The sequence below is a fragment of the Pan paniscus genome, chromosome 12 (assembly GCF_029289425.2).
Source record: "Pan paniscus chromosome 12, NHGRI_mPanPan1-v2.0_pri, whole genome shotgun sequence".
NCBI lineage: Eukaryota > Metazoa > Chordata > Mammalia > Primates > Hominidae > Pan > Pan paniscus.
The window spans coordinates 100,916,816-100,928,821 of record NC_073261.2 but is presented as its reverse complement, the minus strand read 5'-3'; the positions used below and the strand labels follow the sequence as shown (position 1 = coordinate 100,928,821).

The 12,006-nt window shown below is 41.1% G+C and overlaps 1 protein-coding gene across 22 annotated transcripts in view; it reads right to left on the bottom strand.

Annotated features, from left to right (window-relative positions):
- DTNB (dystrobrevin beta) overlaps positions 1-12,006 on the bottom strand; it is a 296,683-nt gene that overhangs the window by 211,050 nt on the left and 73,627 nt on the right. For all 22 annotated transcript variants that reach the window (XM_055108155.2, XM_055108156.2, XM_034952753.3 and 19 more), the window contains one exon: positions 8,301-8,455. In XM_055108155.2, coding sequence (XP_054964130.1) covers positions 8,301-8,455 — 155 coding nt within the window. The remainder of the gene's footprint in view (positions 1-8,300; positions 8,456-12,006) is intronic.

Genomic DNA, 12,006 nt, shown 5'->3' with positions numbered 1-12,006 from the left:
TCTAATTATGCTAGTGAGACAGGCCTCATTACTATAGAGACCTGATCATAATAAAACCCATTCTACACCCTGCATTTCATCCCATCTAAGATGCACTTATAAGATCACTTGTAAGATACACCATTATTTTTTTTTCTACCCCTAAGAAAGAAAAGCACTCAGCCAATTTAACTAACTCAATGACTTAATTAAGCATAATCCTTCGTGACATGTGAATTGGTCACACCAGCCTCTTGATGAACTGAAATTCCTTTCATCTATTCAGGGGAACTTGGCAGTTTGGTCTACCTTCAGATGCAATGCTTTAGTGTGACAATAAATTATTTTGGTTATATCTCAGTAATAAAAAAATACAGCTTCATCTATTTGGGGATATCCTCTTTTTTAAAAAGGCTCTATAAAGCCTCCTTAAAAAAAAAAAGGCTCTAAAAAGCACCTGGTTGTTGCTTTGCAAAATAATATGGAATTCCTCCAATGCTGAATATTTGTTTTACTAACATCCAGTGTATTCCCCTCTATTCTGTCCACTCCTTTCTGCATTTATAACAACATTGTCTTTAATGCCAAATCACAGTATACTCTCTTCCGAGAATTTTTTTTTTTTTTTTTTTTTTTGAGACGGAGTCTCCCTCTATTGCCAGGCTGGAGTGCAGTGGCATGATCTCGGCTCACTGCAACCTCTGACTCCCAGGTTCAAGCGATTCTCTGGCCTCAGCCTCCCAAGTAGCTGGGACTACAGGCACACGCACCACGTGCAGCTAATTTTTGTATTTTTAGTAGTGACGGGGTTTCACCATGTTGGCCAGGATAGTCTCGATCTCTTGACTCCGTAATCCGCCTGCCTCGGCCTCCCAAAGTGCTGGGAGTACAGGCATGAGCCACTGTGCCTGGCCTCTGAGGACATTTTAAATGACAACACATGCAGTGCCAAAAGTGGATACAACTCAGTTGAAGTGACAACAAATGATCAGCTATGATCAAGTTCACACATGTGCAGGAAATGACAGCCCATCATAACCACTGCCTAACCAACTGCAATTGTGAGGTATCATTGGCTATATATCTCAACATCAGAAATATTAAGATATGAAAAAGTGTCTTCAAATCAATGAAACACTACTAATCCACACCAAAGTACACAGTAGCAAAGAGTTGCTAACGGAGATTATAAAATCTCCTTAATTAGAATACCTATGAAATAACAAATATAGATACACCTGCCAGGCAATGCTTGCCAAACTCTATTCAATGTCCAGGAAAACAAAGTCAGAACATCCAAAAGACGTCTCATTTCAAAGTGAGGAGAAAAATCATTTCGCTACATAGCTGGAGAGAATATTTTGTCAAATGCAATCAGAGGACACCTCCAGGCATGAAATATTGTTGTTATTCTTAAAATTAACCAGCAATAGTATAATCCCATTTTTATACAATTGCCACTGCCTCCGTGAATCAAGGGAAATGTGGCATGGTGTCCAATAAAGTGTTATCAACAGTATCTCCTGCATACATTGATTGTAAGAGTGTGTCTACTTTCCTATCTGCTCACTTCTCCCTTTCTCTCCATTCTTTGCTTATTCAGGTTTTTCTTTTCTTTTCTTTTTTTTTTTTTTTTTTTGAGATGGAGTCTCACTCTGTCGCCCAGGCTGGAGTGCTGTGGTGCCATCTCGGCTCACTGCAACCTCTGCCTCCTGGGTTCAAGCAATTCTCCTATCTCAGCCTCCTGAGTAGCTGGGACTACAGGCGCCCGCCACCACGCCTGGCTAATTTTTGTATTTTTAGTAGAGACGAGGTTTCACCACGTCGGCCAGGCTGTCTTGATCACCTCAGGTGATCCACCCACCTCGGCCTGCTGGGATTACAGGCGTGAGCCACCATGCCCAGCCTCAGGTTTCCTTTTCATAAAGATAGGCATCAAATTAAAAATTCCGTGCAAGGTGGGTTGAACTCTTCGAACTAAAGTCAATATTGTTACAGGATTCCTGGGGTGATGCTTTTCCTTTGTGGCCAGTGGCACCTTTGCCGGAGTTTTGCTTGGGCCCACTGGACTCGTTCCACCCACTCGGCCTGGCAGGCTGCACTCGGCTCACGCTACCAGCCTGGATCCCACGCCTACCAAGGGCGAGCCAGGTGCAGAGCAGTGAAGGGAGCGTGAAGGAGTGTGGGGTCCGGCCACTATGCACAGCCAGGCATGCCAGCTGCAGTGGGGCAGGCAGCTCCAGGCACCAGCACGGGCCCTGGCTCTCTGTGAGGCTGCACTGGACCAGGCATACTGCAAGCTGCTTCCACAGCTGGCACCAGCGAACACGGTGGCACCCAGAAGCTTGGAGACGCCAGGAACCGCAGAGCCCCAAGGAGGGTATTACAGCCCTGGCCTGGGGAGCTCCTACATCTGGGCTCCCCAGAGGGGTACAGCTCTTTTCTCCTTCTTTCTTCTTCTTGTTGCCCACAACATGGCAAGCAAGGGGCATATTTCAGCCCTGTTTACGTTATAGCTCTTTTAGACTTGCCATTTTGTGGGTCCCGAGTTCCTGTCCCGTACCCAGGAAGATTGAGGTATGTGGAAAAGCGGAGGGTAAGCAAGGCAAAGAGGAACTTTATTGAGCAATAGAACAGTTCGGAGGAGACTCGCAATGGGTAGCTCCTCTCCACAGCCAGGGCGTCCTGACAAGTGTTCAGCTCTCAGCATAGAGGAGACTCTGGAGTGGGTAGCTTCTCTCTGCAGCTGATCGTCCTGATGTCTCTTCAGCTCTCAGCAGAGAGAAGACCCTGGTAGGGTAGCTCCTCTCTGCAGCTGGTTGTCCCATCATCTCTTCAGCTCTTAGCAGACAGGAGACTCTGGGGTGGGTAGCTCCTCTCCACAGCTGGTAATCATTTGTTCGAGTTTGGCTGAGTTTAGGGCTTTTGTGGGTCTTAAAGAGGAGGAAGCGCATGCTGACAGGTTCATGGGTGGCCATGGGTAGGCTTGGAAAAAGCACCACAAGTTCCCACTCCAGTCCATGGGACTAGCAGCCTGACCCCCAGGCTTCAGGCCCTCCCTGTCTTGAAGGTGGGGCTTCACCGGGGACCCACGCCCTTCCACCCAGGGGCCTGTCTACCTCCTACTGCTGTTCATGGCACCCAGGTGTTCGTGCCAAGGGGCACCTGCAGGCCAGTGCCAAGCTGCCCTCAGGCCCCTGTGGCCTTCCTCTCATGCTCATCAGTGCCCAAAGTCCGGGGGTGCTGAGGTGGCAGGGGGCTGGCATGTCAGTGCTGCCCCGAGCGTGTGCACACCTGGCCAGGCTGCAACAGTGCCCGAGCTCGGCCTCAGCCTCGCTCTGACACTGGAGCAGGTGTTGGGAGCAGGGAGACGCCAGGCAGCGGGAGCAGGGAGATGCCAGGCAGCGGGAGCAGACACCTCCAAGCCTGCAGGGGCAAGGGCAGCCTTCCCAGGCCCCTGACAGTGCAGAGATGCCTGGTCTGCAGCCATGGCTTGACCGGCTGCAGCTGCGCCCAGGGAAGGCGAAGCTCCCACCCTGTCAACTGAGAATAGGGTGGAGCTTCTGCCTGTTCCTGGCTCCCACCAGCTCTACGGAGCATGCAGCCCCAGCCACGCCTCCCCCAGTGCAGCCAGCATCGTGGCAGTGGCTGTTCTAGATGGGACACAGATGCCATTAATATGAAGACCTAATAAATAACAAATAGCATCTCCTTTCTAAGGAGAAATATTGCATTTTCCAAAACTCTAAAGTTTGGAAAATTTGGGGAGAAATTTAAATACATTTACTACTTATTTTAAACAACTTTTAAGCGTCGAAAGTCAGTTAGTTTGTAAACTCTGAAGAATGTTAATATATCTGGGCTACTCACCAAAGTATTAGTCTTGGGGTGCTATAACAATACTCTACTATGTTCAGACAATAATCACAATCACAAATTTGCAAGGACAATTTTTCTATTATTAAAATTCTTAAAAATATATCAAAGTAGAGAGAATAGTATAATATGCCCATCCCGGCCAGGTGCACTGGCTCACACCTGTAATCCCAGCACTTTGGGTGGCTGAGGCAGGAGGATCACCTGAGATCAGGAGGTCGAGATCAGCCTGGCCAACATGGTGAAACCCCATCTCTACTACAAATACAAAAATTAGCCAGGCATGGTGGCAGGCACCTGTAATCCCAGCTACTTGGGAGGCTGAGGCAGGAGAATCGCTTGAACCTGGGAGGCAGAGGTTGCAGTGAGCCAAGATTGCGCCAATGTACTCCAGCCTGGGTGATAGAGTGAGACTCCATCTCAAAAAAAAAAAAAAAAAATGCCTACCCAGCTTCAACAGTTCTTAACATATGACTAATTTGGTTTCATTTTTGCTTTCGCTTTCCCTCCAACCTTCATTGTTTTGGGGCAAACTCCAGACATACTATCTCTTAAATTAACTTTTCCCCAATTTTTTTTAATAATGGACACCCAGGATGCTTCTGGTTTGGGGCTAGTATGAATATAGTTGATAAGAGCACTCCTGAAAAGTCTTAAAACCTAGGATTAGGTTTTAATTTAATTGCTAGGTCATGAGGAGGTGTCAGATTAGTTTTATTAAGAAACCACCAGGGCTTCTTGCGGTTTGTAAAGAGTACTGGATGCTCCAAATATCTTTACCAATATTCGAAGTCAGTATTTAATTTTAGCTATCCTAATAGATGGGTTCTGCTGAATTAACTTATAAATGCATCTAATTTCTCTTGTGTTTTAAAAACAACTAAACTACATAATCCACAGACCTTATTTTGGGTTAGTTTCCCAGGCAAAAAAAAAAATGTGTTTTAAAAAAGAATTAAAACTATATTAAAATAAACCAATGTGTAATTCTCTTCATATCATTAAAAAAAAAGCATTTCTGCTGTAATGTGTTACATTAAGAAAGAAGCTGAAATTTCTTTACATCAAAATGCTATAATGGAAAGGTGTGCAGAGTACAACACTGTGGACTTAAAAATCATAAGGTATATGAGGAAAACAGAGTTGGAACAACCACTAAGAATCTACATGGCTTTGTAAATAGAGGACAAACAAAATAATCAGCCAAACTAAATCCCTCCAGGTGCATGCACTGGTATCACTGTCGGATGGTGTCTTTCAGCCTTCAATCCTGAGCCACTGATTTCCTTCTTCATGAGACGAGCATACAACTTCCAAAATAGATCGGTTTCATCAAAACTAGATATCGGATCCAGGGGAAAGCTTAATTCTGTCCATCGATCATGTGAGCACAGGAGGCAAAACATCTTCACAGCCTCTTCACTCAGCTGCAGCTTCATCATCACAGCACTGCAGAAAGCGAAGCAGCTCATGGGTCCTTGAAACCAGTCACTTCTCTCCCTAAAGGAAGGTACTGCAGGATTTTCAGCTTCTTTCTTAAAATAGTCATACTCTCTCTTTAATTGTGATCGCTTTTTTGTTCAGCCCAGAACATCAAAATGCTGGGGAAAAGTGCATATGAAAAAACAATGCAATTTCTAATTTGCATCAACATTGTTTTCTATCTGATGACGTAAGAGCTGATTCTCATTAAGGAAACACATACTGAAGCAAAACAAACTATGAGAAAAGCCCATTTTCAAAAAGAAACGCAAAACTCATTGAATTTAACTCTTGCAGCATGAAACTTTGTCCAAGCTGTCTCACTTCTTGGTCAATATATCAGTATATTCTATGAGTGATTTCTATTTCCCCTGAGGGTTTTTTCTTTTTTAACATTTTCATGGACTGAGATAAACTTCTCTTTTCCAAATTTGACATACACAAAAATGCAGATTGATTTTTTTTTACAGGAATATGAATGAAGCAGGTAAAAAGTAATGATCAGGTTGTGAGTTCAAAGCTCTCACAATTATGTATGTCATAAGGTTAATTTGCAGAATCCTAGATAGCATTCTTAGAATTAACAACTGCACTTTTAAAAATTTCTTCAACATTTTAAACTGTTATTCCAACACCAGATTCTCATCGGAATACTCACGTTGCAATTAAATTAAATATTAGGTTTATACCCCACATAACTGTCATCCATTTCTCAGTGTTCATCACTGAGAGTTCTTTGTATAAATTCCCTTCCCCGTTCCAATACCATTTTGCTTTAAGAGTACCATTCCAGAACTTGATCCATTTTTAGCCTGACCTCCAGGAAGCATCTTGTGTGAAAAGCCATGTGTACACCATACACAAGATTACCCCAGAGTATTGTGTGGGCCACCATGGAAGGTGATGATACCTCCAAGGCAGCAGCAGGAGCAGCAGTGAGACAGGCTCCAGATAAAAAATGCAGAAGAGCTGTGACTTCATCATACTCATCTTCACTTACGTCCCTGAAGGGCACGTTAACACCTGAAAGACACTCTTGTACCAGGATTATGTTCAGACAACCTCACATCATTTGAAAATGCATATTCGGGGGGGAAAATGTGAACTATGTTTCATTAGAATAAATCGAAGCATGGAGATATTTTTAATATGCTAAAAGCTGATGCTGATTGCCATTTATGCTGAAAGAAAAAATAAATAGTGCATAGAGGCAAATCTGCACAAAACCAATCAGGCAAAGTGTGCACAAATTTGGGAAGAATATCTCCTCAGATGTTACTAAAAATAATTCTCCATTATCATGGGTACCACCTTCAGTGCTAAAGCTGAATAACCTCTAAACAAACTAAATACTATTTGAAAGTCTGAATTCAAATAACCATGAATTCTTAACTTTAAATGTAAAGAAGTATGTAGGTGGGGAGGGGCCATGTGTGCATGTGTTTTTCATTCGTTTTTGAATCAGAGTATCACAGGTCAGGAGAATCTAGTTTACAACATCCTTTCAGTTCTCAAACTTTTAGATGTGTTCCTTTTATAGTTTACCTTTTTATCTTTAAATAATTTTCAGACTTACAAAAAGGTTCTAAGATTACCAAAAAATTCCCATTTTCCCTTAACCAAGATTCCTCAAATGTTAACACTGCAGAAGGATGCTCCTTTATCCTTAAATAGTTCAAATTTTTTAAAAAACAGGACATGCTCTTAAATAATTATGTACAAATATCAAAATCAGGAAGTTAACATTCATTGACATAATACTATGATCCAGTCTATAAACTTTATTCAGATTTTTCCAATTGTCCCAATAACGTCCGTTATAGCAACAGAAAATCCTGGCTTGTGAGTTCATTCAGCTTTTCATGTCTCTTTAAACTCTTTTAACCTAGAACATTTCATCTTTTTTAATCTTTCATATTATTGACACTTTTGAAGCGTAAAGTTCAGTTAGGTTGTAGAAATTCCTTCATTGGAGTTTGTCTGATGTTTCCTTGGGATGAGATTCAGGTTATGCTTTCTTGGCAGGAGTTACCGGAGAAGTGATATTGAGTACTTCTCAATGCGTCCTATCAGGAGGCAGGCGGTATCAGTTTATCCCTTTAGTGGTGATAGGGATTTTGATCACTTGGTAAAGTGATATCTGATCAGTTTCTCCATTGTAAATTTACTATGTTCTTTTTGTAATTAATAAATATCTTATGGGGAGATACTTTTAGAATATGTCAATATCCTGTTTCCATTAATTTTTTACCTATTAGTTTTAGCAAAACGTTTTTTAATTCCTTTACAGAACTTTCTAGGTAAGTTTAACATTAAGCTTCTTTTATCTAATCTCTACGTTAACAAATGGACGCTGCAGCCAGTGTCTATCCTGTGGCTGAGGCATGGACACTGGCTGTAGCAACCATTTGTTAGGTGTAGACGGTTCTCTGAAGCATGGTTAAGATCTCAGAAACACACTCATTCCAGCCTCTCTGTCAAGATCACCAGAAGGAAATCAAATCCATCTTTTTCTAATATGAAAATGGTAGTGTACCCTTGAGGGATTTTATGCTGGCGAGTGAGAGCTATACAGCGTTCCCTGTCTCCAGCACTCAGGAAACAATGCAGTATTGTTACAGTTTTATATCAAAATTCCCTCATCCCATGGTTTCAAGAACTCATTTGAAAAAGTAATATATGTCCTGTAGCAAAAATGTACACACTTGTTCTTAAACACTTTTCTTTAAAATATTTCATTTTTTTCCAAAGACACCGCCCCCCCACCCCCAGTTCCCCCATAAGAGTTTTCAGGTGAATTTTTACCCCCCGCTTTTATTCATCCACTCCCCACCACCTTTAAAGCTTTTTTCCTCCCCTACTCAAGACCTTATTAGACTGGAAGCAATCTGGCAAAATCTGTTAGAAGGTGAAGGGAGGGAAGAGCGCTCTTCTAGCCCTAGATTCTATAAAACTGTCCTTACCTGCTGTGGAAAACAGGTGCGGACTGAGTGCTCTGTGTAACCAAAAGATGGCCCTTCAAAGACAGCTGTTGGGAGCTTCAGAACTTCCTTCAGAAACTGGTCAAACTTGCTAAATATCATTAAGCCATTGGAATCTGACATCTGGGAGAAAACATCTATGAGAACAAAACCAAATAAAGTCAAGCTATAAGGAAATATCAGCTTTTTATAAATGGCTCTATGTCATTTGTATACCAAACAAAAAGTATCATTAAAAAAGTATCATAAAATTATTGTGACTTTTAGTTAATATTAAAACTATTCTCATCCTTATTAACACTGTGTGGCTACCCTGCAGATGAGGCCCCTCTCTTCCACTCACTTAATATTCTACTTAAACATCAAATAACCATTCATGTGTGACTATCCTACTCTTTTTGAGTGTTTAAAACTAGATGATATATAACTTTTATTTATTTATACCTCACTTTGTTCCAAGAAGAATTTGCAGCAGCATATCTTTATCTCTTAGTATCTCCACATGTGTTTATATAAGACATATGCATGATTGAGTATATAAATACATTAGCATCTTGGTGATAGGGTATGAAAGAAATTGTATTATACTTGTATATTCTATACTGATGATGTAATGCATGCCTGTGAAAGAACACATCTGAAGGAGCCATAGAGCATATTTAAAATATTTATCTAATGAGTTCCAAAGCAGAATAAAAGTAACTCATCTAAAGTCTTCTATTCCAAGACACTTTGATACTGTAAGACCCTATTTTTATATTAAGTCAGGTCAAGCAGATGAGAAAGAATCTTCCAGTAATACTACTACAACTTTATCTGCTTGCAGGGAGTTCCTGTCTCCAATCATTCCTCTCTTCTCATCCACAGTTGGGGAGTAAAAGAAAACCAGAAGTCAAAAGCATTTAACAAAGAAATGTGACTTAGGCAGTTTTTCAATCTGTTGAACTTCCTTACAAACATTAGTAAGTCAAATATGCACAGAAAAATCATTTCCTGAGGACTTTTCAAACATAGCATTTTGAAGATTCATCCAGCCTGGGCAACATAGTGAGACCTCATCCCTACAAAAGAAATTTAAAAATTAGCCAGGCATAGTGGTGTGCACCTGTAGTCCCAGCTACTTGGGAGGCTGGGGTGGGAGGACTGCTTGAGCCCAGGAGGTCAAGACTACAGTGAGCCGTGATGCCATGATCACACCACTGCACTCCAGCCTGGGTGACAGAGTGAGACCTTGTCTCCAAAAAAAAAAAAAGAAAAGAAAATTCATATTCTATATATTCACAGTGAAGAGGTATAGTAGAGATCTATACCTATTTAACAGACATATGTAATATACATATATGCATTACTTTTTGGGTTCAATTTTGGGGAATTTATACTGAAGCATCAGGTCAAAAAAAATTTCTGAATACACTAATTAAAGAAAGATAAAATGTTAGGTTATTGATCCACAGGGTAATTTTTAAGGCATTAGAAAAGAAGAAATTACCAAAGGAATGAAAATCTTCAGTGTGTCCTCTCATGACAGCTGCTAGTTTACAGTTGATGGAAAAGTATTAAATACCCATATGGGGGAAAAAATCCAGCAAGAGACTAAAAGATGACCCTAGTAGAAAGTAAAATAAATTAATTAACAAATACATATTAAGTTCCTATTATGTGGTCCAAGTGCAAGCGCTCTGTTAGGTGTTTAGAAGCATAACAGAGAAAGATGACAAATGGTCCTTATCCCCCAAGAAACTTTCAATGTAGCTGGAAAAATAAGATACACATGAAACAGAGAAGAATTTGAGCTGACAACAGAAAAAACAGAGGCAAAAAGATACATGATAAGCCCCACCATGTGCTAGGCACCACTTCAGTTAACTATGCTGAGCTGCCAGTAGCCACATTATCCTCTTCTTCCTTAGTAACAGAACACTAATTTTATTTTGTGCAGTAATGTACCAACTGACAAGTTGCAAGTTCCCAGCAAGTCGTGGTCAAGTGACTAACTTCTAGCTAAAATGAGCTTGTAAGCAGAAGGGTTGTAGGGGACTTCCAGAAGACTAGGTAAACAAACCTAACTGAGCCAAAAAAGCAGGCCACTTGTTCCTTATTCCCTTCCTCCTTCTTCTACCTGGAGTGCAGCTATGATAGCTGGAGCTCCAGCTGCCATCTTGCACTATGTGGTAATCTCAATCTTGATATAGAAATCACTCTAGAATGGTAGGGGAAAAAAAGACAAAGTGTGAATCCCAGATGAACATGAAGTTACCATACTGGCCCTGGACTACCCACCTCTGGACTTCTTTTATGTGAGAGAAAATTAAACCTCAACTTTGTTTACGATACTGTTATTCCGGGTTTTTGCTCTCATGCAACAAACTCTAACACTAAGCATTACTCTACTATTACAGCTTAGAAAGGTTAACTTGCTTAAGGTCAAAAAGTTAAGAGGCCAAATCAAGTTTACAACCACACCTATCTGACCCCAAAATAAATACCATTACACCGCACTCCTTCAAAATATAATTTAGAATAGATACAAAAACACATAAGCAGGAATTGTCAAGTTCTAAAATAAAGACATTTGGAAGCTAGGCCTTGAAAGAGAGGATCTGGAATGATGGGGTCAAAACAGGTTGAGGATAGGGACTGGGGGGCACTAAAGAAGAGTAGGATAAAAGTCTATGACAGGAGCGTGCAGCCTGTATCTCTTACCGGTGATAAGCAGGAAATAGGGTATTGAAGAAAAAATTCTACAACAGCCAATTTATACTGAGAAAAAAAGAAAAATAAAGACTGAATAGGAAGAGTATTTCTGTTATAAAAGAAAATGAAAGAGGGAAGCAATCTGGATTTAGCTTAAAAACTTTTAAGTAGAGATCAAATTTTTAGAAAGCTAGGTTTCAAGGCAATTAGACTGTTAATGACCGGCACACAATGAATAAAAGAAAAAGAATGGAATTGGAGACACCAGCTAGGAAACCTTGTAAACAATGCACAAAGGAGGTTGGGGGGGAGCCTGGATTACAGCAGTGACAGTGTGTGCGGGGACAGGGGAGGCCAAGTCCAAGGCATTTCAATGCAAGGAACTGCAGTTGATGGCAAACTAGATTACGGAATAAAGGAAGTTTAAAAGTTAGGATTATTTTAAGTTTCTAGTTTGGGGAAATGATGACAAATCCTGATTGACATAAGCAAACTGAAGATAAAGATATTACACTTAGCTTTGAACATAACTGTTTGAACTAACTAGCAATTTTTTTTTTTTAGACGGGGTCTCACTCTGTTGCCCAGGCTGGAGTGCAGTGGTGTGATCTTGGCTCACTGCAAGCTCCACCTCCTGGGTTCACACCATTCTCCTGCCTCAGCCTCCTGAGTAGCTGGGACTACAGGCGCCCACCACCATGCTCAGCTAATTTTTTGTATTTTTAGTAGAGACGGGGTTTCACCGTGTTAGCCAGGATGGTCTCAATCTCCTGACCTCGTGATCCACGCCTCGGCTTCCCAAAGTGCTGGGATTACACGTGTGAGCCACAGTGTCTGGCCCAAACTAGCAAATTTTTAAGTGGGACTACCATGCAGACAGTTAGAAACAATATTTGACCACAGTTCTAGACTGCAGATAGAGAACTTTGAAAATGTTACCAATGATATGAATAAATGATGCTCTTCAAAGGACGGAAGAACATAAATGATTTAA